Source organism: Catharus ustulatus, chromosome 2 (assembly GCF_009819885.2).
Source record: "Catharus ustulatus isolate bCatUst1 chromosome 2, bCatUst1.pri.v2, whole genome shotgun sequence".
Classification (NCBI taxonomy): Eukaryota; Metazoa; Chordata; class Aves; order Passeriformes; family Turdidae; genus Catharus; species Catharus ustulatus.
In genome coordinates, this window is record NC_046222.1 from 23608324 (window position 1) to 23633588 (window position 25265).

Sequence of the window (25265 nt, forward strand, 5' to 3'; positions counted from 1 at the left end):
GATGCACATTCTGGAAGGAGCTATTTGAGTTACCTTGTTGGCTTCTAAATTAACTACAGTCATTTAGAAATTCAGATTAATGCACTGCAAACTCATAAAAATCCTCTGTTCAGAATGGACAAGAACCCAAATATAATGATAGGTTGCACTGAGACAAAGAGAAAAATGAGGCAAAGTGCAGTACTGTACTGCAATACATTGTCCCATATCAGGTCATCCTATCTCCAAAAGATGCAATAGAAATAAAAAGGGTTCAGGGACAAGTGACAGCAATGAGTTAGAGACCTCACAAAATATCTGTAAGAGAGGAGATTGAAAACACTGGAGCATTTTGCTTCAGAGGAAACAAAGCAGGCTGGATAGTGAAGGATATATAAAATAATGAAGAATACAGGAAAGGCAAACATGGTGATAAAGGTAGGGAGCATCCCATACGATAAACACTACCCATAAGGAAAGACTGGATAGGATTTGCTGCTTTCCCACTAAGTGCAATGTGTGTAATTCACTGCCACAAGGTAACATCCAGGCCTAATGCTATCCCAAAAAGCAGTACATTACAGGATACCAATGGTCACTTTATACATGATGGGTAAATCCCTGCTCATGACCCCTTATCCCCAACACCATTGATATCAATCCTCTTGCTTCAAAATATAAGCAGGAAACAATCTTTCCAGAATGCAGAAATTTCTCCTATCAGCAGGTTATTTCTATGATTCTGCATATTTACCCACTTAGAAGGTTTTTGTATTTGCTTATATAATGCAAATTTAAAAATGCAAGATACTGATGTAAAAGGGTTCTGCTATCATCTATTTCATAAATTCTTCTGTTTGGGAGGAAATTCATATATGCTAAACAAAAGTCTGTTTGAAAGGCACTCTCTCTTAAGGACTTATAAGTGTTCAAGCAAAAGAGGAAAATTATCATCCTATGTTTTTATGGGTTCATGGAGGACCTGAAAAGAAACTTCCCTTTCAGATGACTTATGTCCCAGCAGATGAAAATTCACCCCTGTATCATATCACCCCTGTGATTCTGTGATATCCACAAAACGCTGCATCTGGCATTCCCTGACCAATTAGAAAGTACACTTTCTCAGTAAACTTCAAGGGCAAAGACAGCTTGTTTCAATAGATTTATAGTATCAGCCCCTGAAAGGATCTGCCACCTACATAGTTCCAAGATTTACAAGCTTGTCATTTCCTATGACCCCATCTAGATCTTCCTGCAGAGCTGTGTGAGCTGTTACACACTTTGTAACCACCTTTACAGATATTCTGCTTTACTCCTTTCCGAAAAAAGTGAATAAGCACATCAAAACCCAGCAAAACACTTTGCACTGCTATGTGTAGGTGTCTCTTTTCAATTTCTTCCCTTTCTTTACAGAAATGCATGAAGGTAGTTTCCTCCTTTACAAAGATACTCATTCTCTGGACCAGAATCTCCATTTCACTGAGAACACTCAGATGGCGAACACCAGTCATAGATTTCTTTGGGAACACAAAAGAAGTAGAGTGTTCCCTCCCACAGCTTCATTGCCACTAAACTGGAACTGCCAAGATCTGGTCTTTTTGACCACAATTGGAGAAAGATGATCTCCTGCTTTTGCATTACATTAGGAGATGTTAATGTGATATTCTAGTCCAGCAGCCAGTAAGGTAGCACAGTTCTGAACAGGACCTAAAAAGCGGGTTTCCAGCTAGCAAAGGTTTTGGTCACCTATATTTGGCCACTAATCTGCTGAGACAAATCTCCTTTTCAAACCTCTATTTCCCACGCTACAAAATGGAGACAAATAGTGGTTTGTCTCATAGGGGAAATCAGTTAAAATATAGTAATTTCACAATTATAAGCCGCACCTGATTATAAACCGCACTACCGGGTGTCAGCTACTTTTCATTCTTTGTCCATATATAAACTGCACTGGATTATAAACTGCACTTTCGTTTGCAGCTAGCATGCTTGTGCAACAAAGTAATCAATTTGTAGTAATCACATGATTGCGGGTTTTACTGGCAGGTGCTCAATTCGCGAGCTCTGCTCCCCCCGCGGTGCTGGCGGGAGCCAAGCCCGCCTTCCCCCTGGCCAGGGTGGTAGCGGGACAGAGTCAAGCCTACCTTCCCCTGGGCCGGGGCCAAGCCCAACTTTCCCTGGGTTGGGGTGGCAGCAGGACAGAGCCAAGCCCGTCTTCCCCCTGGTCGGGGCCAAGCCTGCCTTTCCCGGTGCCGTGCTGCGGGTGGAAGCCCGCCTCCCCCTGCCACGCAACAAAGTAACCAATTTGTAACAATTGTGCGATCGCGTGTTTTACTGGCAGGTGCTCAATTCGCGAGCTTGGCTCAGCTCGCAGCTTGCACTTCTGGGTTGGGAAATTTCTGAACTTTGTTCATGTATTGGCCGCTCTGGAGTACAAGCCGCACTTCCGGGTTCAGACCAAAATTGTAGTCAAAATAGTGCGGCTTATAATCGTGAAATTACTGTACTTTGAGATTCAGAAATGGCAGGGGCTACTAAGCTAAACACTCTCAAGGTACTCATATGCCCTGGCATATATCTGACAACAACTTTTCTACCCATGTTTTTAATAGAGGTTAACATTTTCATTTTCTCTGAGCTTGTCTTAGTCTCTATCACGTAAAAGCAAGGTCTGTGTAAGACACCAACAAGCAGAATGCACAATCATTAATTTCTGCAAAACAGCCTTGGTGTCTGTGAAAACACTCCAGGTAATTCAATAAATTAGAATAATAAACACAAAGGAAACCAGAGAACAAGCAAGGACAGAGCAGAAATCAGAGACCGACAGCATAATATATGGTACACCAGTGGTCCAAGTTGAACCTCAATACGGCACTGGGGAGCCTCTGTGAGGCACACGTGAGGTGGAGGCTATCCAAGTCTTGGTACTGTTCCTGATTACTCCCTGAATCTCATAATTTTATTTTAAATATCAGTGTGCATACACCTCCAGGGCCTCTCCCCACAAATGCCAGCAGGGAGATCTCCAGCTGGCAAGTGCAGCACAGCCCCTGTAGCCACAAACACCCAGTGAAGGAACTTTTGCTGATGCAAACACAAGCCTCAGCAGCAGCAAGCAGTGCCTAAGGCTGAAATGGTGCTGCAGCAGGGGGTGTCCAGCTGCTGTCAGGAGCACAGAGCCTGGTGTCAGCTTCGGAGATGGAAAGGGCTTCAGCTGCCCAGAGGTGTTAAGCAATACCCTCTGCCTGAGGGCAGAGAGCAGGAGAAGAAGGATGAACAACCGTGCTTCTAAACAGGTTACTTTTGGCTCTTTATTCAATCTGCACTCCTACAGAAGCAAATGAACCCCTGAGGGAAGTACAGAGAATCTTTAGGGCTGGAAAAGTATGTCATTTTCCTGCAGGAAAGTTTTCTTGCTCTTAGCACCCCTTTCTGGTGCTGTGGTATTGGCAGTACCCCCAGCAAAGTTCTCCTGACCTGGGGGACCCTATACTAGCTCTGTCCTGGCATCCCTATATCCCTTATGCTGCTCCAGACCTATTTCTTTCCTCAACACACTAGGTTTATGCATCTTAAGCGCTCACTTCTGCAGCTACTCCTATTTCAGTCCCAAGTCTCTGCTAAACAGAAACTGCTGTTCACATAAAAATGACTGAGACAAGCAGAAAGAATTAGATTGTGAAGAAAGATTGAGCAAACCTGTTCCATTTTCTGCCTGGATCAAGCCCTGAACCCACAGGAAGCCTCCAGAGGTACTCTCTGCTGCAAACGTTATGTGACATTTAAGAGACCTCCCAGGGAGTCCTAGGAGCAGAGTAGTGGACTTCTAGGGGAAAGTTCTGTCTTTGTTACACAAGGAACTGATGCTATTTATAACAGTTCCTGCTGTCCCCAACTGGGCATGAAGACAATCAGCATCTGTCCACACCCTGGGGGAAACTGCAGAACCAGAGATGTAGTATATGTATCTGTGCAGTGCCTGTTGCTGCAGCATGGAAGCAGCAGGGTGGGCAAAGAGGGAATGTGAAGGGCTCAGCTAGGGCTAGGGAGATGAGGGGCTGGGGAAAGGGGCTGGGAGAAGGGGATGGTACCAAAGGGGATGGGTTTTGCATGCGAGTGTCTGTTACTTGAGATCATACAGATGGTTTCTCTTTAGCTGTGGTTTTGAAAAACCCCTTGCCTGCTCTGCTGGAGGTCCTTTCCTGCCAAAGCAAAACCTGGAGCTCAAAGGGTTCTAGAAACAGAGAGTGCATTATGCTGGGGAGCTGGGGACTGGAACTCTACACAGGTAGTCTTGCATGCTTTGTCTGCTTGTTCTGACAGGGCAAAGCCCAGGAGCAGCACTCTGACCTGGTCCTCCTGCCTGTCAACTGGTTTCCCCACAGCCTGCCTCCCTCTATCTGCCAGCACCACCCCCTTCCTCCCACCCTCTCCTGCACTGCAATCTGCTGACTTAATTCCTCTGGCTTAAAGAGGGGCCCTGCCTGTTTACCCCCATTTCTGCTGCTCACATGGATGCTTCTTCTCCCTCACTTTCCTCTCTGACACATCCAGATTTCCTGCAAGGAAAAACCCCCATGTTGCAAGGCCTTTCTGGGGCATGGGTCCCCCGTTCCTCTCACCTACCCCAGCAGTAGCACACACATTTGTTTCCTTGCTCCATTAAGCCAGTAAATGAGGCTGGCTTAGCTCAGCACCATGAGCTGGTGCTCTGAGCCCAGGATGTGTCTTAGCACAAGAAATAACACTGATGAGCGCAAAGGAGGGATTTGTGAGTTTGGCACCACACTGTTCTACCCCCTGACACTGATGAGAGCAGCTTCTGGAGACCAAATCAAGCAAGCCTGCAAGCGTTTTGGGGGTTGGCCAGGTGACCGTGCTGCCTTCGTTGAGGCCATCCACCCTGCTCCAGGAGAAAATAAATCAAGGCAACATCTGCCAAGATATTGACTTTGGCTCTGCTCACGGACTGCCTGCACTTCAGAGATGGGTAATATTCAGCTTGATTATCTCTCACCACCAAGAGGAAGTTTCTCTCTATGTTTAAAATCACTGGGATGAGCCAAGGAGGAATTGATCTGTGGAAGAGAAATGCTGACAAGAAAACACCAGTCTGAGACAGGATGAGAGTGGACGATGGGTGCAATGGAGACAGTCTCTGGCAGCTTGCCTGGCCAGGTTAGCAACAGCCTGGGTCACTACAGCCAGAGAGAGATTAACACCAAGCACATTACTCCAAACTTTACAGCAGGCCCCTTTATGCTCTTCCCCTCCTTCACTGAATAGCTTTTCCTCTCTTAAATAGCTCATCAACCTCTTAAAACATCCTTTCTCCACTCACCCCTACATCCTCACTGCACTGGAGTTTCTTCATTGCTTCACGTGCACCCAGTTCACTGCTAACGGCATGAGGCTTAGCAGCTGCAAGGCTTGCCACCTGCTCCACTTTGGCCCTTATGTCACATGCTACCTCCCTAGTGGTGAAAAGCTGCAGGGGTATTCACAAATTGCACCACATCCACCTCTCAGGTAGACACAAATCCTCATGGGCTCATATACCAATGCACAAAGTGATTTCATACTGATAAAAGGTGACCTTTCATTAACAGAGCGTGCTGACAAAGCCTCATGAAGTGAGCATTCAGCAACATCCTCTAACTTTCCCAGGATAAAACACTAAGCCTTCAACTTGTTTTTCCCTTCCACATGGTAAAACATCCTATAGACCCTGTGGCCCTCCAAGGGCAGCAGATGAGAAAAAAAGTCTGAGTCCTGGCAGAAGAAAATCAGTTTTAGGGATAGTTTTGACACTGATTCTTACTCTTGTTTGCCAGGTAGGTTAAGTGTTACATGCTTGGACTGGAGTGGCACTGATGACAGTCTCCTTGGAGCACATCGTGCTGCTGAGATGAAAGGGAGGTCAGCCACAGCTAAGAAATAGGTAAAGACCTCCCAGCCAGACTCACTCAGCATCTCATTGAGGCACTTTCATGAACCTTTCAGCTATGTTTCTGCCTATGCTTCTGCTGTTCTCTGAGCCTGAATACAGCACAGAATCAAGCAGCAGAGGTAGAAAACACCCAAAGGAACCATCTAGTCTGTTCTGCTCTATGAAAGATGGATCAGTTCTACTTTGTCATTTGTGGCATCTGTCACTTCTCATACATGTCTAGTCTGTCCTTAAAGCCCTCCAGGAGTCACAGAGCCTCCCAAGGAAATTTGATTCAATGTTTTACTGTTGCAGAGCTTACCGACATTAAACCTGTCTCTCTTGCTACAATCTTAAACTCCTCCCCATCTTCTTCTGCAGAAGACTTAATTCCTTTCTTTTGTATCCTATCTACTTGCATGCTGTTACACATATCTCATGTTTAGTCCTCTTTTCTTTAGTCCTAACAGCCCCATTTCCATCCATCTCTCCTCATGAGTATGCTGTCTAGACTTATCATCATTCCTACTTCCCTCTTCTGGAGTTCATCCAACTGGTCCACATCTCCTTAGAAACATAAAGCACTCCAGAGAGACACAGGGCCCTATTGCAGTGATCAGCAAGCAGCCAGCGCTTCCACTGAAGCAGGGACACAGCAACAGCACAACACAATGATGCTGTAAAATCTAATGCATGCCCTTCCTTCTCTCTGCTGTAGGAGCTGAATGCTGCTCCCACTTCGAGTTTCCTGCAGGAAAAAAAAAAAAAAGGGCATTTAAAAGGCTAACTGTTCTGACCATGTCCAAAGTCCTTGACCCACCTGGCCTGCATTTAAGCACTACTTCCCATGTCAGGGAAGAACAAAGCTGCACGTGTCCCTCCACCTTGGGACACACTTTTCAAATTGATAGACCTGCATGCCTCTGACTCATTGCCAGTACTGGAGACCAGCCAGGAGAATAGGAAGGAAAGAAATGCCACTCTAAAGGCCAGTGAATACGCATGAAGCATGTTACGCAAGAACCCCTGTGGACCCCCTTACCCAGGTAAAAGTCCTATAGATGGCCCATCCCTAACCACAGTTGATGCAATGGGAAGGATGTGTGGGTGGACAGATAATTTGATATTTAACTGAAAAAAATAAAATGGGTTTAATGCAGAGCAAGGAAGACAGATTGCCTGCAGCACCTTCTGCTCCTGATTATGGATGCCAATCTCAGGTTTCCCTTAAGTGTAAAAGCAGCCAAGATGTGTGGGTTTTCACCAAAGCTTCAGACACACAGTCCTACAAAAAGAAGTACCACGGGAGGTTAATAAAGAGTGACCAGCGCAGAGGAACATCCCTGTAATGGCACCAGTAGCTGTCTCTAGTCTTCTGTAGCATCTTATGGTTTAATGCCAAATGGGGGGGGCAAATGTGGGGCTGTCTCCAAAGTTTCTGCAGATTCTGCAATGGACAAATCTGCCTGAAATGATCATAATCACCAGCTAAAGTCCTGATGCTTCAAGGTTAGAGAGGTCCGGTAGTTTGAACACTGAGAATTTTCCCTAATATTGCATCACCGTTGTCTTTTAAATGCAACTGCCTTCTTTGCCACTTGCACAAAGAAATCGCAGATTTGCATCCCAGAGCTGATGTGACACCCCATGTGAGCATCACACAAGAGTGTCAAGCTTCCCACCCACGAAAAAGCTACAACAGAGGGAGCAAAACTCAGTTGCCTCTTTCTGAGTTCCAGGAGTAGAATTACAGCACACCAAGAATGGACTGCAGTGTGTTGCTCTGCTGACAGCAGCAAGGTTTTTTCACAGCAGCCTGCAGCCTAAGTTCTTGCCTGTCAATCGCCTCATAAATGAATGGGATCTCCTACCACTCTATTTCCATCTAGGATCACAACTGAAAGCACGAGAAACACATCACAGGGATGCAAAAGACATCAAGCTATATTTCTGCTAGGAAGAGGAAGAGCTTTACTGGTGGTACAGCCCCACTTTTTACTAGCCCTCCAAAACACACCCTTTCTACGAGCTCACAAAACATATATGCACCAGGCATTTTACGTAGGAAGAGAAAATAAATACACTGTGGGGCCAGTCTGAAAAGCTGGAGACAAGGGACAGAACCTGCCTGAGAAATGTCAGGAGGTTGTGGAAGGACCACCCCTATTTAACCAGCATGCCAATGGCTAAGGAGGCAGCAAATGTGAAAAGGGAGGCGGGAAGGCTGCAGAAGTCCCTCTCCATCTTCTTCCACTAGCTTAAAATCTCCCCTGTCCTTTGACTCGAGAGGACTGCTAATAAAACTGCCTGCACCGAAGGGACAAACATTGCCCACTAAATCACAGCCCACACACCTCTGCTCATAGGAGGAGGGAGGCTCCAATGCCCCTTACCCTGTGAAGCCCCAATAAACAACTGACCTAGCTGGTGCAGGCTCCCTGCTCTATTGCTGCAGGGATAGACACTACGGATCATGTTACATCATATTTGACAGAGAGGGGACAATCATTTTTCAGGGAGTAGTCACTCCTGGAATCTCACTTTTTCCAAGCTCAGAAGACACCCTGGAACAGATGGGGGTTTCCTAGCATACCTGCAGCACTCAATAATTGCTACCTTACAGTGGTAACATTTTCCTCCCCTCTCGAGCATTTTCCAATTCCAACATGGTTATTTGTGCCTGGTCCTCTCTGTCACATGCTTTCCTTTCTGTTCTTTTCTGTTCTCTGACTAGATGAGCACTGGGCCTGACCATGGACAAATTCATGCTGACTCCAGTTGGGAATCTGGGCTGGGGGTGGGAATGAAACTCACTACAAAGGAGTTAGTGTGAAGGAGTCAGCTAGGCTTTGTCACTGTGGTTCCTTTCCTCCAAAGGAAAAGGAAGAGATAATGATGTTGGAACATTTTAACCTTTCTTTTTCTGAGCTTGATAGGCTTGGCCTGAGGCACCTTTTCAAGCAAAAACAGGCTGCTGCAAGATTGATTGGTTGGGTGCAGAGTTTAAAGGTAATTTTCTCTTGTCACATGCACATAAATTATTGTAGCTCAAGCTGTGATCAGCTCTACATCTCACTTGTTCAACTGCTTTTATGGCTGGGCTCCTATGAGGGGTTGCAAGAACCATGTCCAGTGCTTCCTAAGCAACATCCAACATAAATATACATCAAAAGCACACAGGCATATACACAAAATTAGTGTCTTGGTTTAAGGTGAGGAAGGGATACATGCCTGCAAATCTGTACAGATAGGGCTTCCAGCTGCACAAGTTGCTGTTAGAGACTTGTTTTGCTCATCTATGGGCCTTTTAAAAACATTCTGTCCATGAACGCCAGGGCAAGGAAAACTCATCCACTCAGATTATTCACAAGGGGGAAAGAAAAGAAGATGCACATGCACACACACAAAAGGAAGCACAGCTGCAGCCAAAGTGAATTCATTTTTAACATTCATGAAAATATTCACAGAACACTTCAGTGCTATTTGCCTAAATTTTGCTGTTTGGAGTAAACACTTGAGCCAGCACAGGCTGTATGTTCTAGGTGCAGTACCACATTGGGGATTAGAGATGGCTCCTGGATCCAAGTCACAGATTCACAACACGTCCCCAAGCACATGTGACTTGCTCGCTTTAAGGCACAGACTCACAATCTTTCACCACACAGTTCCTGACTTTTGATCCTTGCAAAAGGACTTTGCAAGTACGCACAGCCACCGCATTCCCCATCCATCACAACCTTACGCAACGAAGGCATGTGCGCTCTGCCAAATTTAAACACAAAAGCAGTGCCAAACAATGACAGTTCTGGCATGCCTCTTGTCTAGGGGAGCAGACCTCTTTCCCCACCCCTACTCCCCCATCCCTCTTGTCAACTAAACCCCACCACTGGTTTCTTTCCCTGTGTTTTCTAAGCAGCTCAGACAAGGGGAAATATTACAGCACACAAGAGAGACTCAGCTGAAGCCCTGACGACAAGAGCTGGGTGCATTGTCTCTTCCTCCTTCATAAATACAGCTGAGATGACGACTGGATAATTGGCTAAGTGCCTGTCAGCTTAATAACAGAGAGAGAGACAGAGAGACAGAGAGACAGAGAGACAGAGAGATAAAAGAAGAGATTTGTATTTACTATTCAAAGTCATGGATGCTGCCTGCCAGTGGATTTCAACATGGGTTTTATTTGCAGAGGAAGGCATGAAAGGTGACTTGATGTGCAGCTCTGAATCATGGTCTCATGTGAGGCTAGACAACCAGCTTGGGATGAAGGGAGTAAGCAGAGCACTGAGGTAGCTGCCGTACAGGCACTAATGTGTTCCTGGTTAAAGTATCTGTGGTTTCCTACACTGGAAAAATATCACCACCACCACCCCTGGCAGGGCACTGTTCTCACTGATACACTAAGTCGTACCATGTTAGGGACAGTGACAGCAGTGCATCTCCAACATGGTCATCCTGCTGACCCAGAGAGGAGGTGATGCAGTGGTACCATGAGTTGCAGCTGCACAGCGGTGTGACCATTTCCCTTTTGTTTTGCAAGTGCACAGCACAGAAGTTAGCACAGGAGGAGCTGGAGCCCTCTTGGCCTTTTCCTCATAATCTGGTGCTCTTCTAGGAACTCATCTAAGCAGAGCACCTGTGATGAGAAACCATTCAGACATGTCTGGGTCCTTACAGGGGAGAAGGAGGGTGTGTGCAGGAGAGAAGCCTCCCTGCTCTTTCCAAGTTTTCACTACTTTCCTCTGCCACTGAAATGCAAATTGGTGAGAGTGGTTCAGATTGCTACTGGAAGGGGACAGTATTGGTGAGATCTACAGTGGTGTTAATCACTGAGCTTCAGAAGAGGAAGATGCAATAATATTCAGTTGCTATATACTTGCTGGGTTTTTTTTATTTAACAGCTGTAGCAACTGAAACACACTGAAACACAAGGACACTTCCAGCATTAGCGAGGAATACTGAGGATTTTCCAGGATTTCTTATTCCTGATTTTCCAGGAGTTGGAAAAAGCCACAGAGACCTCCAAGTAAGCAAATCCTTATCCTGTCCATCTGACAGTGCTGCCTCTCAGTTGCAAGTGTGGCAACTTTACAAAGGATATGAACATTTGTCCAACTACACACAAGAAAACACTTTCCACTTTAAAATGGGAGCAAACAAAGGGAAACATACCCTTGCACACAGTCACATACAAGCACACACCTCCCAAATTTCATACAGATGTGCTCTTGCAAAGTATCTGCTGAATGCCAGCCCAGTGTGAATAGGCTTATTTCCATCAAGTTATCTGGGACTGAGGAAGCCCAACCCCAGTGAAATCAATAGAGCTGTGGCAGTGCTATTTCTCCTCTCTTTGCACAGGGCTGAGCACAGCGGGGGAACTCTAGGATCACAGCCAGCCTCTTCCACACAACCAAGTTGCTCCTAATAAAAATCTGCAGAAATATATGAGCACAGAGGAGACTGGTGGTTCAGATTATTTTGAAATAGCTGTTTTCTAGGCAGAGGTGAAACTCATCATTATTAGTTCCCAATACTTACCATAAAATCAGGCCCATTAGATGTGCTCAATGCCTGAAGCAAATGCTTTGGTGTCACATTCAGCTGAAAATCACATTCGTTTATTCTTCAGCAAGAGAACAGTAAAAGAAAACTCAGTAAATTCCTGACTTCACCTTTGTGCCCTCCATTGCACTTACTCCAGCAGAGCACGAGTTCACACAAACCAGAGTGAATTTTGATGGACAACAAAACTAGATGACTTCAATGAAAATGGCTATATTCAGTCTCACAGTAAGCCTATTGAAGCCCTGCTTCTGCATCAGCAGCAAGCTGTGGCCCGTAGATCTGTCAAAATCAGATGCCTGTGGGTCTGGACATAAAGGGCAGGTATGTATAACATGTATTTTGAAAACTTATAGTTATGAGATGGCAAATTCCAGTAACTATGAGCTATTTTAAAAACAGGTCTTTCCTCATGACCTGCTGGGGAGGGGAGTGGAAGAGGCGTCGACTCTGAGACACTTCAGGTAACACGTAGTACTATATAAATTATAATGCCAACTACGTAGGAAAACATATGGAACTTGGTTGCAAACTGAAGTGTGTGTGCAGACTCAGGGGAGGAGGTTAAAGCCATACAGTTCGATACTCTCTCCATCTTTCTGAATGTAAAATATACATACAGTGTTATTAGACATACATCATTTCACCAAAGAAAGCCTTTTCTTTTCTAATTTCCATTCCACTTTTCCTTGTGAGGGATTAGTCCCATGTTGCAGAGAGTACATTCTCACAAAGGGCACCCTTACCTCTGGGCACACCATGTAAAATAATGCATGTATATAAGGAGAGATGATGATTGCCAGCCTTTGACCACACACATGTTGCACCTTCCCTTATCATATGTATGCATATACACTCACATATCTATGGATGCACGTGTGCCTTCATATAATGGCACCATCTGCTGCCAGAGCTGGAAGTTTTGCAACATCATCTGTTACTACATTTATACATTTTTATTTTTCATTTGAAGGAAAGAATCAGCAGAATTTGCACAGATCCCAACTTACTCTGTCTCAACACATGGACACTAGAATTGATAATGAAAGCTTTGTACAGATTTGAGAGAGAGGCAAGCACTTAGGACTTTTAGTCAACACCAGTGTTGATGAGCACGTACTAGGGAACCCTCATTTGTCACATTTGCTGGGCTGTTGTGTGGCTAAGCAAAACGCAACCCAAGCTAATGGATAGGTCGCTAGGCTGGGTGTGCCTGAGCCCTGCAAGCAGCCCTGGGCGAGTCCCCTCACCTCCTGCCCACCCCCAGCCTGGGTCCATCCCAGTAAATATTCTGCCTGCCCTGCAGAGGAGGGGATCTCTCGCTCTGCCCATGTGCCACTTAATACAAAGGGTGCCTCAACTTAGTAGTGGTCTCTAAGTGCCGCAACAATACCACTAATAATCAAGCTTACAATTTTACTGCCAAGACTGTATTATTATGTGGCATTATATGTTTCAACATGTCTAGTCTCATTTCTAGCAAAGGGCTCAGCTCGGTGCTCCCTGTTATAAATCATATGCTAATTATAAGTGTAATCTGAACAGCTTTTACTTTTCTTTTAAAATGACGGTATAGGGCATAAACTTTGTTCTGATGTTGTTTTGCTATTTTTCCTGAGGTGCCTTTGTCCTCTAGCACAGTTCCACATGTGACGTATCAGCAAAATACTGTGAGGCCAAGAACAGAGTTTGCATAAATTGCTTATATTGCAGGATTACACCAACAGCACTGACATTACTGCTGGTAATTTGATTCTAGCCCATCCTTCGACACATGCAACTTGAAACTAAGTACCCATTAGGATGGATGTTCCTAAACGTGTTATTAGCCTTAAACTTTGCATTATTTTAAAATACCTGGTAGAAAAGAAAAATGCACACTCAGTCAAAAGTTAGTTTTCATCTGTATGTCAGCATCAAATTGTTTTAATTCTTGATGAAAAGTTGATGCTTGGAAAAACTCAGGAGCAATAAGCCAAATTCTGGCCTTGGTGAGATCCCAGTTCTCCAAAGGCTGAACATCATCTGAGCAGTGCTCAGAAGCTTATGCCCTGTATGAGTCACTTGTACCTCTTTATTTGCAGTCCCTGGGAATCTGCCCCAAAGACAAATGTAATATTTCTGGCTCTGCCCTTGGGCTTTAATAGATTTGTACTGGTATAACGGAACAGATCGGAATGGAGATGTGACCCATTTTGGTTCCAGCTGGTGATGACCTCCATTTCAGGAGTTTTTAAATGCTGAATCTGCTCTTGTGCCAGGACTTCTAAAACCCCTGGGCAACCTCCAAGTCCTGCTCAACACTCTCAGATGAGCTCTTTGAAGGCACTCTGAGGTGAGCTGCTGTGGTGGTTCCTGAGGCAACTGATCTTTACCCAACACGCTGGACAGGTACCCCATCCCATAGCAAGGACTCCCCACTGCCATTTAGCTTTAAAACCTCCATAAGGCTAAACACAAGCAGAAACACAGTTCCCTTCCTTCCCAATTTGCAGCAGCTGCCCTTTATTACTGCACACGTCCCAGGTTAGCCAACATCTTCATATTCCTCATCCCCTCCCAAGGCTGAAAGTGTGTTACAGAACACAGGGTGTACCTGCCTTTGCTCACCAAACATGTGCAGAGCAAATGAGGTGGGAAGGGATGCCGAAGGCAGGTAAAAATCAAGAAGATTTGGGGTAGGGGACTGTTTTCCTTTTCCTATTATTCGTTTGGGGGATATGTTGTGCATTCTTTGTTTAGATATCCTTTTATTCTTTTCCTAACACCAAGCAGGAAAGTTGCATACAAAATCTGAAAACCTCATTATTGTAATCTTGAAAGCAAGACATCAGCAGGAACTGTAGCCAAAGTTCCCTCTCAATACTCAAAATAAGGTTCAGTATCATTCTTCACTTGCAGAAGACAGAGTTAAAAAAAAAATGAAACCTTAGTAAATTTGACAGGCTCACCAATATTCAGTGTCATCTTTAAACCATCCTATTCTCTTTTCTTGATTGAAGCTGGACAAACAGCAGCAACTCTGCTCAGCCCTTCTCACCTGTTGCAGCTCTCAGACCCCTCCTCTCTTTTCTGCCTTGCTCTAAGGAGCAGATCATTACACTTTTCCCTGCAGACAGTCTATCATGAGCTATTTTTAGTCTCTCTGTAATTCCCTAACTTCTCCATGCCAAATACTTGCTAAGAGTCATCAACCTTCATCAAGGCCAACAAATGAATCAAAACTTCTGCCAGGTCATTTAGGAGATGAGCCAGTTTAGATTTAGGGATATTTTTTAATAGTCCCATACTGAGGAAATATTTTAAATGCTATAGCTTTAAAAAGTAATATCCAAACTTTTCAGACTAATTCTATTCTGAGTAACAAGCTGCAGATGAAGCATCCGAGGACTGGCTTCTTTACATTAGGGCTTATAATAAACTATTTTTCTCCACTTCATAGATCAGTCCACCCACCCATTCTTCCACCTACAACTGTAACCCTACATACAAATGTATAAAGCCCCAAAGAGGAAGACTCATTTAAAATATCCTGTCCTTGCTGATTTGCTGAATGATTTGCATCACAGTTTACAGGAACAAAATGTTTTTAGTTATCTTAGCACTATGTATGCTGCTTTTATTTCTCTCAAACTGCGTATCATTTCTTCTCCCTCCCACATTTTTATTTCCCTTCAAGCTACAGAAGCTACTGGTCACAGGTAAACTGATGCTGAACAATCTCTCTGAAGCAGATGTTTAGCAAAGACAGGTGATGTGATCAGTGTATAGAAAACTCTTACCTATCTCTCTGTGGACATAAAGCTCTGCTTTGAACACGGTTAGTATAGATCATCTAATGGAGTTTGGGTTTTTTTCCCATCTAGCTTTTTTCCTTGTCTTGTCATAGTGGATCTATAGACAAGAAGAGCGAGGCACTGGGAGTTTTTCAAAACAAGGCTGTCTTAAAGCAAGTTATGGTTTGGAGGGTTGACAAAACAGCAAGGGGGAAGCTAGCAAACAAACCTTTCCTTTAAAACTGAGGACATTAAATGCTATCCTGCAGGACCTAAAGTCCATGGGACGTGGGGAAATCTCACCCCTTCCAGCTTCATGTGGCAGTCTGTCTCCCAATACAGCCTGGTTTCTGCTTCTTGTCTAAAGGAGGAACTGAAATATTCCAGGAACCTGGGTCTGGTCCCATGGAAAGGGAAAGGAAACAGCTGCCCTTCCTAGGAAACGTGAAAAGCATATAGCTGGCCAAATCTGCTTAAAGAGCTTAGGGAGGTAGCTGAAGGAAAAAGGTACAGCCAGTGCACTGGCCACAGCCATTTCTGACAGAAATGCAGCTTGCCAGGAACACAGTATTGCCTGGGGCAAGCGTTTACATGGCTGGGTGGCATACTGCTCCTGCAGACTGTGTCACTTGGCACACATCTGGGTGACACAGCTGGATCACTTCACTCAGGTGTTTTATTTTAGTGCCTGACATAACACTGGCAAGCCACATGCAATCACTGAAACTACTCTCCCATGCAGCCCCATGGAGCTTGCTGAATGGAGGAATGCTTTACACGCAGCACTTGCAGGCACCATCTCCACCATCCACTCAGCCCTCTCGGCTGCAAATGCAGCTTTAGCACACAGCATCTAGATAAACTGAAAAGCTCCAAGGTTAAGTGGGAAATAGAAATCTAGTGACCCCTGTCTGGGCAAGTGAGCTTAATGACTTGTCTACTGCTGCATGTACCAAACATGCTGGCAAGCATCTGTCTGAGCAGCCCTGCCAAAATAAATGATTGATGGAAGCGATTTGCCTTTAAAAAGGGGATAAGTCAGCTAGGCGTCCTGCTAGAAAAGGGTTAATGGGATATATGAATTGGTAGTGAGTGGAAGAGAGAGTAGAAAATCTGGAGTCAGAGGCAACACCCCTTGTTAGGTGTTTACCATGTCAAATCTAAACTGCTTTCACTGCATATGCAAGGCAGATGAATTACTCTGTAAATCCTATTACTCTGTGTGGATAAATCTTACATTCAAGTTAACAAGTCTGGAGAGCTGGGGAATGGAAGCTGCTGAATGGATATTCCAGGATCAAAACAACCAAGGACATGGGAGGCAACTGAAGCGATATGAGTACGCGCGCGCGCGCGCGCACACACACACACTCTCACACACACATCCCTCTTCCAGTCTCCTTTTTCTCTCTATCATTAAATGGGATGGATGCAGGACACAGGGGATCATGTAGCAGAGTGTTTGTGTGACATCCAGCAAGATTTATTTCACAGAAAGAGAAAGAAAAGTTTGCTACTGTTGTTAGCTTTACTACGGGATTGCTCCCTTGATGCATCAAGGTTTCTGCACTATCAGCTCCTCATACAGATCACAGACTTATTTTAAATTACATATCGTAGTTTTACAGCCATAGTACACAGTGTGCACACTCACATATGCAGAATTTTCCTTCAGTAGGGTAGTTACTGCAGGTAAGTTGAGCAAGGCAGAATTTGAAAAAGGAAACCTATAGGGAAAAGACTACTGCAGTTCAGCTATTTGGGACGCTCCTAACTGAAAGCCCAAGTAGTGTCAGAAGTACCTTTGGAAAACCTGCCCAATGAAACCAGAAATATAACACTCAATAGTGTCAGTAAGCAAGGTTTTATGTGCAAAGACATCCTCATCACTACCAGACACACAGGCAGAGCATACACACATTTATTTAGCCCTGCCAAAAACCCAACACACTAAGACACAATCTTTGTAAATGTCAGAGCTGCTAGACCATTTTTTCACCAGACTTTTCAACTACTATATCCATCTTCCTGCCCACAGAGCAGAAAAATAAATAAACAAAATTAAAAGACAAGAGTTTCCCAAAAGAACTTGCCTGAGAGCTCTGGCAGCACCAGGGCTAAAGTTTTTGCATATGTAAAAAAAGAAAAAAAATGGGAAAATCAATTGAACATCTGGCAAGCACAGCTGAATCCCTTTTCGATTCCTCTATTGATACTGCAGGGCTGGTGGAAAGTGTACGTTCACAAGAGCTGGCTAACACAAGCAGATTTTTCCCCACTGAAATTCTTTCGATCCAGAACACTACACAGAGGATAGTGTGGCAAGAAGTGTTAAAAAGCTTTGCAATTTCTTCATATTAAAGCACACACATGCAGAGCCTGTTTGCAGCAGCTGCTGCTACTGCAGTTTGAGAGGTAAAATAACACACACTCTCAAAAGAGGCACATACACACAAATTTTTATCACGTCACATGTACACGTTGCATACATGGCAATTTAGATGCACACGTAGAAGAGGAAAAGTTGGCAAAATGCCCTACCTGAGGATGGCTGTGTCCCCTTGTCTCACGGTGATGTTATCAGTACCTCGGCTAAAATCCACGCTGCGGACTGGCAGCCCTGTAGGGAGAAGGCAAAGCAATCTCAGTAGGACCAGCGGTAATTGTTTCCGATCAGGCTGAGCCCTTGCTACCATGGCTGGTTTCGTCGAGTTTCACTGTCAGTACTTGTCTCTTTCTCTGCCTGTGTGTGTGGACAGATAGACGTAGAAAGAAAACAATAATAATAATGTACAACTGTCGCTCTGATCGACAGCCCAAGAAAGGGGAGGTGATTTCACAGTCCTTCTCAGCTGCCACTTTCTCTTGCTCTTTTCAGTGTCTTGCTGGCTTCTTTCCCTTCCTTGCCTTTTTGGGTTTTTTAAAAGGCTTTAAAAAAAAAAAACAACAAAACAAAACCCCCCCCAAAAAAACAGTCTTAGCAGAGCCTTCAAATAAAAAAGAGGGGGAAAGGAAAAAAAAAAGCAAGACGAAAAAAGCCAGGTACCAAAATAACTACGAAATAATAGCAACTAAATCGACCCGTATAGATTGATGAAGAGAGGTGGAAAAAAAAAAAAAAAAAAAAAAAAAGAAAAGGAACAAGAGGAATCCTGTGCCACCGGAATGCGGGAGGGGATAGTCCTGTGGCTGTGCAGCCTCCAGCCCCGCGCTCCCTCCTAACCCACTTTCCCAGGCGGAGCGAGGGAGGGAGGAGGAGGAGGAGGAGAGAGGGAGAGAGAGAGGAGGGAGCCTTACTCGTGAGACGGCAGCTCGGCACCACAGCGGTGGCGGCGGGCGCGGAGGGAGCCGCGGGCCGCGCTCCCCATCCCTCCCGCGGGCGCAGCTGCCCGGGGGCTGCCCGGGGGCACATGGAACGGCGGCCGGGGAGGGGAGAGGGGGCTTGGAAAGGCATAAGGGCTGCAAGGCAGAGGGGGGAAGCCCCTACGGAGAGGGGAGGAGGGAGAGACAGAGAGGGAAGGGGATGGGAGAGGAAGAGGGGGCTGGAGAAAAGAGAAGGGGAGCGGGGAACTGGAGCGGGAAGAGAGAGAAAGCAGGAGCAGCCGGGAGCTACTTAGCGGGAGGGAGGCACAGGGCGTAGGGCACAGAGGACGGAGGAAGGTATGGCAAATATTCTGGAGATGAAACAGCGAGGAAAAAAAGGTCTGTGGCCGAAAGTGCAAACAACTTGGCTTAGCGGCCTGAAGCCACAAGCTAGCTGATTTACAGAGCAGCATCCTTGGCAACTGCCTCTGCAGCCTCAAACCCTGCTTCGCCTCTCAGACTTTCCTCTCGCCAGATGACCAGTTGTACATCCCTCCCTCCCACCTCTCTCTACTCAGCCCTTCCCGCCCCCACCTCCTTTCCCAGCCTCGGAGCGACGGACCGAGACAATGCCGGCATTGAGCTACCCGCGGTGTGAATGCTCGGCCTGTGCTGCCGGCTGCCAGAGCCCGCAGCTGAGCCCCGCGCCCGCCGGCAGCAGCGCTGCCCACCCGGGAACGCTCCCTCAGCCCACAGCCCACCGCCACCGCAAAGAGAAGGGAAATTTAATTAATGGAAAGGAATAGGTCGTGTGTTTTACTGCTGATGCCTGCCTGCCATTCCACCAGCCCGATCTCTGCCTGCCGGAGGGATCGGAACTGCTCCTAGGGATGCTTCGCTAATGTAAACCTCCTGCGACCGAAGCACGGCGGGGCTGGGACGGGGAAGCAAAGAGGGAAGAAGAGATTTAAGTAGGATCCAGAGAATTGGGTGCAAGAAAAACCATGCTGAGTGTTACTCGGCTGAGAGTTGCTGTCCTGTGTGGTCACAGTGCTGGTACGCGTGCGTGCAGGAAGGGAAAAAGCAGATCTTGTACGTTGCCTGCTTCACCTCTGCTCCTGCAGCCTTGTGGGATACAGTGCACTCAAACTGAAGAGACATAAGGAATATCACTGTCATAGAAATGGCCGTGTGGGACCAGATCAAGGGACCCTCTAACCCTTCCTCCTGTCTCCCAGCAGCCTAAAGTCAATGCTTGGTGAAGTTCTCAAGCACAAGGCAAGCATGCAGTGGTACTGCCCCAGGGCACTTATCTTTTTCTAGTGATTTATGGCTAATGCATGTCCCCAGCCAGTGGCACTGTAGTTCATGGTACTTGAATCATTTTCTTCTTCCAGGAATATATGCAGTTTCCTTCTGAACTCCTAGAAACTGGCCCCTGCAGGCTTGGTATGGAAAGGCCACACTGTCTGAGTACTTAAAACAATCCCTGCAAGTGTTAAAGGCCCACAGATTAGGGACTAAGGTCATGATGCTGCTCCTTCAGTGCCAAGCATGCAGCAGCAAGAAGAGATGACTGCTTTGTATTCAAGCTAAGGAGTGAGGCAAGTCAGACGTTTCCTCTGCAGTAGACTTGGTAAAGATAGCACCAGAGGGGGAGAGGAATGAGGAGCTAAAAGAGTTAATCCACTCTCTAGATGTACCCAAGCTACTGAAGAGAGAGATCTCACTCCACAAGGGTATTGCTCTGGAGAAGACCATTCTGCTGATACCTGATGGCTGACTAGTAACTACCACTCTAGGATGGACAGTGAAAGGCACAGAGATGCATCAGGCTGCTGGCATGCCAGAAGAGGGGCATCACCAAGGGGAAACTTCTGCACTGCCTGTGACAGACTTGCAGTACAGCGAAAAGATTGGTCTCCTCTGAAGTTACCAATGAAAGAAATGCACCCCTCTCGCAAGCCAGTGTTGCAGGATTCTTTTTACAAGGATCTCCCATATATGTTTCATCTACATTTAATAAGAGCTATTGTATGTTAATTAAATGCCTGTGGAGTAAGGAAAACATATTTGTCGAAGATTAACTATTATGCAATGCAAGAAGCATCTGCCACCCAAGTGCTAGAGCTCACTAAATATTTCCTTATCTCAGAGTATTTACTTAGGAGGCAATAACTATCCAGTTAAATCTAAATTTAATGCTTAGTTAAATATAGTTCCTAGAAAGTGGCACCAATATGTTTTATACAGAGAACAACAGAGGAGATTTCAGGGAGGGAGAAGGAAGGAATTCTGTCTCTAGGCTCTAATAAGACCCTGATTCAAGGTGGAACTGCATGTGGCCATACCTCTGTACCGAGAGAGGTGCATCACAGAGGACTCAGAGGCCCCTCTCTGTTGATGTAGCAGTACAGGGGATGATTTCATCTTACACATTTATACAATCCTCATTAGAACTACTGTAGCATAACTATTTGATAATAATAATAATAATAATAATAATAATAATAATAATAATAATAATAATAATAATAATAATAATAATAATAAACAGATGAGGAAGAAATTTCCTTGAGTGTCTTGTGAGCCTTGTGAAAAATAAAACAAAAACAAAACCTAAAGCTGAGAGGTCTTATTTGCTTTTAGAAGTGTACAGAAGTAAAAGCAAGGGGATGCATAGGTGTAAAAGGCCAAACAAGCAGGAATCAGAAAAATCCTAGGAGAGTGCCTCATGAGTAAAATAAATAATATTATTTTTGTATGAAGAAATAACTCTCTGGACACATCTCCCCCTGCTGGAAGCAGATAATGAAACAGCAGGTCTGGCTCCTAACTGCCCTACCTTCTGAAAACCAGAGGAAAAATGCAGGTAAACAGTCAGAGAATGGACACCACAAATCTATACCACAGCCTTTTAATGCCATTTATCGGTACTTCTGGTAGGTGCAGGATTGGCAAGATGAGCCTGACTAACCAGATTTTGTCACTATGCATTCAGGAATGGATGGAGCAGCATGACCCCAATCCTACAGGTACTACATCCCTCCTCTCCAATGCAAAACACTAAAACCCTGTTTAAAGGGAACAGGGACCAGAGCAACACACTTTGAGGAGCACAGACTGTAAGGCACAGCCAGAGATATGATAGAAATGTTCAATGACAGGTTCAGGAACATATCTGTGTTTCCACGCTATGGATGTGGGATTCATTTGTGTATCAAGCTGGAAGGAAAACAGCAGCATGAGCTGAGGCAGCCTGGCTATCCCTACTTTCCCTATCTTTGAGGGGAATGAGCTGAAGACATCACAGTGTGGACAGCTAGGCCAGCTAACACTGGTCCTAGATGGGCAGGAGATATGTTGAAATATGCCATGCTGAGGTGCCCTAAGACAGGTACTCAGGTCACCTCTGCCTGCCTGTGTGGCAGCTCAGTTTTTCAGATACTAAGGGACTGACACTGAGAAAGCCTGAAGTGCCACCTACTTTTCATGGAGAGCCAAGAGACAGCGAAAGCATGGACTCTGTCCACAAATAGGAGTTGGTTTTTGTGGGATTTTTTTGCATTTGAAGTGGCTAAATGCAAAGAGCAATCCCTGCGCTTCAGTCAATGCCACCTGCAACAACCATCTGTATGATGTGGATGGCTGCCCTCCAGGACTGAAGTGAGGCTTGTCAGCTCACACCACAAACAACCACACAAAATGGAACTATTCTTACTTGACTTTCATTCACTACCAGCCACACCAAAACTGGTGGCTTGATCCCAAATATTGCTGGAATCAGGGAAAAGACATTTCTGAACAATACCAAAAAAAGCAAACTGCTCACAGAAGTCTCCAGACTATATCATGACTGACACAATAGTTTTAGGGAGACTGCAATGGCTCTGACAGCAGAGTCCAGGCACATAGGGACTTTATTTGGAGTATCTGCAACAGTGAGCAGAAACATATGATGTTTTGTGAGCTATAACACATTTAGTCCAGATACACTGCTGCACAATGCAGCAGAGCCTTCTCAAAGTTTCTCAGCCATGAAGAGAAAATGCAATTTTGTCTTTTTGGCAGAGGAGTTATGGAGAGGAATGAGGAAGAGCCAAAGGGGTTTCACAATATGGTGAGGAAGATTAAGGGACTGTGGAAGGACAGCTGTGATCTCTCTGTCCTCTCTTCATTCCCACATATGCAGATCCTACATGCACACATTTCTGCTCTGATGTGCAAGGGTGGCATCCCACTGCAATTAAGCAGTTACATTCCATTCTCCTTTGGTCCCTGGGATCCAGGGAGCCATAGGAGTAGAAGGAGAAGAAGCAGGACTAGAAGAGAGATGGGAAATCAAACTTACAAAGCACTTATTTTAGGGAAAAATTCTGCAATTTGAGGAAAATACGTATCTATGGTTTCTATGAATACTTCACAAATCTAAAAATTAAATTGAGTTTTGATGCTGAAAAAAGAGCAAGTTTAGAACCAAGGCTAACATCCAGATGTGTAATGCAACAAAACCAAACTTCCTTTGAAGTAAGGACCTCATTAGGTAGAAGAATTTACTGCATCGAGAGCACTCAGCTAGGCCATAACTGCAGATGATAACATGCATGCACAACACCTCTCTCTAAGTGTGGTCACTGACCTGTAACAGAACTCCCTCTTGTAGAAGAACAAGAGCTGATTTTCACCAATTTGTAACCTTGCTGCTATGCAATTGATCTGGTTTCACAATTGATCTCCCTGGTATGGACTATTTAGAGGTCAAGGGCCAGGTTCTCAATTGCTGTAAGCTGATGTACCACCACCACTGGTGGTCAGAAGAGCTACGCTGATCTACACCAGCTAAAAACAAGTTGCAATGCTAATTTTTTTCTGTGCTGCATTGGCAGAGAACTGTGGAGTCACCTTTGAAAGAAAAACAACTTGTTTGACTGGATGCGGAGATTTTGTGTTCAGACTTTTCAGAAAGTTTCACCTTTACTTAAAGACCAAATCTGAAGGCTGAACAGGAGGAAAACAGTAGCCTAAATATGCTTTTTTTTTTCATCAGTATGACTGAGCAGAATTAAAGAGTTAGTACTGCAGATGGTTTGTAGCCTTAATTACTGGTTGTTATCACAGCAAGTGCTTGTAGGACTACAGAGTCATTTTTAGAAGGATCTTTCCTGCTTGAGAGGGTCAAGACAAAGAGAGTGTTTCTTTTTTTGCTTAAAACAAAGGTTGCCCTTCCAGTCTTATATAAATACAACAATACAAGAATAAAAGTCATCAGTAGTGTAAAGAGCATCACACTGCCTTTGCTGTGAAAGATCAAATACCATTTGTGACTTCCTTACCAACACCTCACAACTGGACTTTGCCGCTACTTCTTGCCAGAGAGTGTCAAATCATTTTGAAACCACTGGAGGCCAAGCTGCTCAGCCAGTGCTGCTGTGTGGCAGGGAGCCAAGCTGCCTACCATCTCCAAGCCCAGGCAGCAGTCCCAGGGGGAAACTGTGGGACCTGTCCCCACAAGAAAGGCTGGCTCATGGCTTCAGCAGCAGGGTAAGAGCTGATCCCAGTTCTGACATTCCTCATGGGAACAAGGTAGTATGTTAACCTGTGTTTTTAAAATGTGACTATAGGAGTTAGTCATGCAAATCTAGACAAGCAGTCCATACCTCCCCCTGAGCACAGCTTCAAAGTCTCTTTATATTTGGCAGTGAATGGTTGCTTTACCAATGTCACATAACAGTTGATGAGTCAGGCAGAGCCAGAATTCAACCCTACAGGTCCTTAAATAAGTCACTTCCCCATAAGAAGGCAGTACCTCTATCTGCTTATTCCTAGTATCTCCCAAAAACTTTCCTCCAGTGCTGGTGAATATTTACTGGTCTTAGCAAAAGTAATTAGGATTGCCTTCACAAGTGACTACAGTGGTTAACAGTCCCTCTCAACATAGAAGCAGAGAGATGACCCAAAGGTCAGGAAGTTCTAGGAGGACAGTCCAAATTCTTCAGTGAATTTGGGTAAATTACTCAATGAAGCAGTCACAGAGGCATAAAAAGTGAATTTCCCTAGATCCTTAGACTCCCTCTGCCCTCAGAGAAGTAATCTTTTCTTGAGGGCAACCTGAGCAGATGCCTAATTTAACCATTTTAAATTGTCCTGTCTCTCAGGGCGTGTCAAAGTTTACAGCTCCACTGCAGAGATCCTCACACAAGTTTCCAATCGTACACACAGATCCTGAAGGCTGTAGGGTGATCTGACATGATACTACTTAACAGAAAGCCCCTGCAAAACTCAATCTACAGAAAATTCCAGGAGTAACCTATTTTCAACATACTCCTTAACAGGTCCCAAAACAACTGCCTGGCAGTTGCAAGGGACATAGATTGCTGCAGACAGGAATTCTATACAGCTAAGAGGTGGTCAAACCCATCCTGTGGAGCCCTGATGCATATTCAATGACCTGCTCTGGCATGGACTTCTCCACACAGTGCTAATGGATGACCATAATCACTCTGACAGCAATGATTCTGAAGAGAGCTCCAGAGTCTTGCTGAAATGATACATTCTACACATCCATCATTATAGGAGAATTAATTTTATTGTGAAGAATAGAGAGCAGTAGGCTGTTGTGCCATGCATTTTCTTATCCATTACAACAATTCCAGCATTGCTTTTATGAAACTTAAACTGAGGCCTTCAGCAAGACAAGAAAAATTCTCAAGTTC

At 45.0% G+C, this 25265-nt stretch overlaps 1 protein-coding gene across 3 annotated transcripts in view; it reads right to left on the reverse strand.

Moving 5' to 3' along the window:
• LOC116992811 (limbic system associated membrane protein) overlaps positions 1 to 25265 on the reverse strand; it is a 1292475-nt gene that overhangs the window by 304866 nt on the left and 962344 nt on the right. Inside the window, exon 2 of one of the 3 annotated variants that reach the window (XM_033052803.2) lies at positions 17791 to 17869. In XM_033052803.2, the coding sequence (XP_032908694.1) occupies positions 17791 to 17869 (79 nt within the window). Of the gene's footprint in view, positions 1 to 17790; positions 18392 to 25265 lie in introns of those variants that run through there. The other 2 variants (XM_033052802.2, XM_033052805.2) reach the window with 2 other exon arrangements.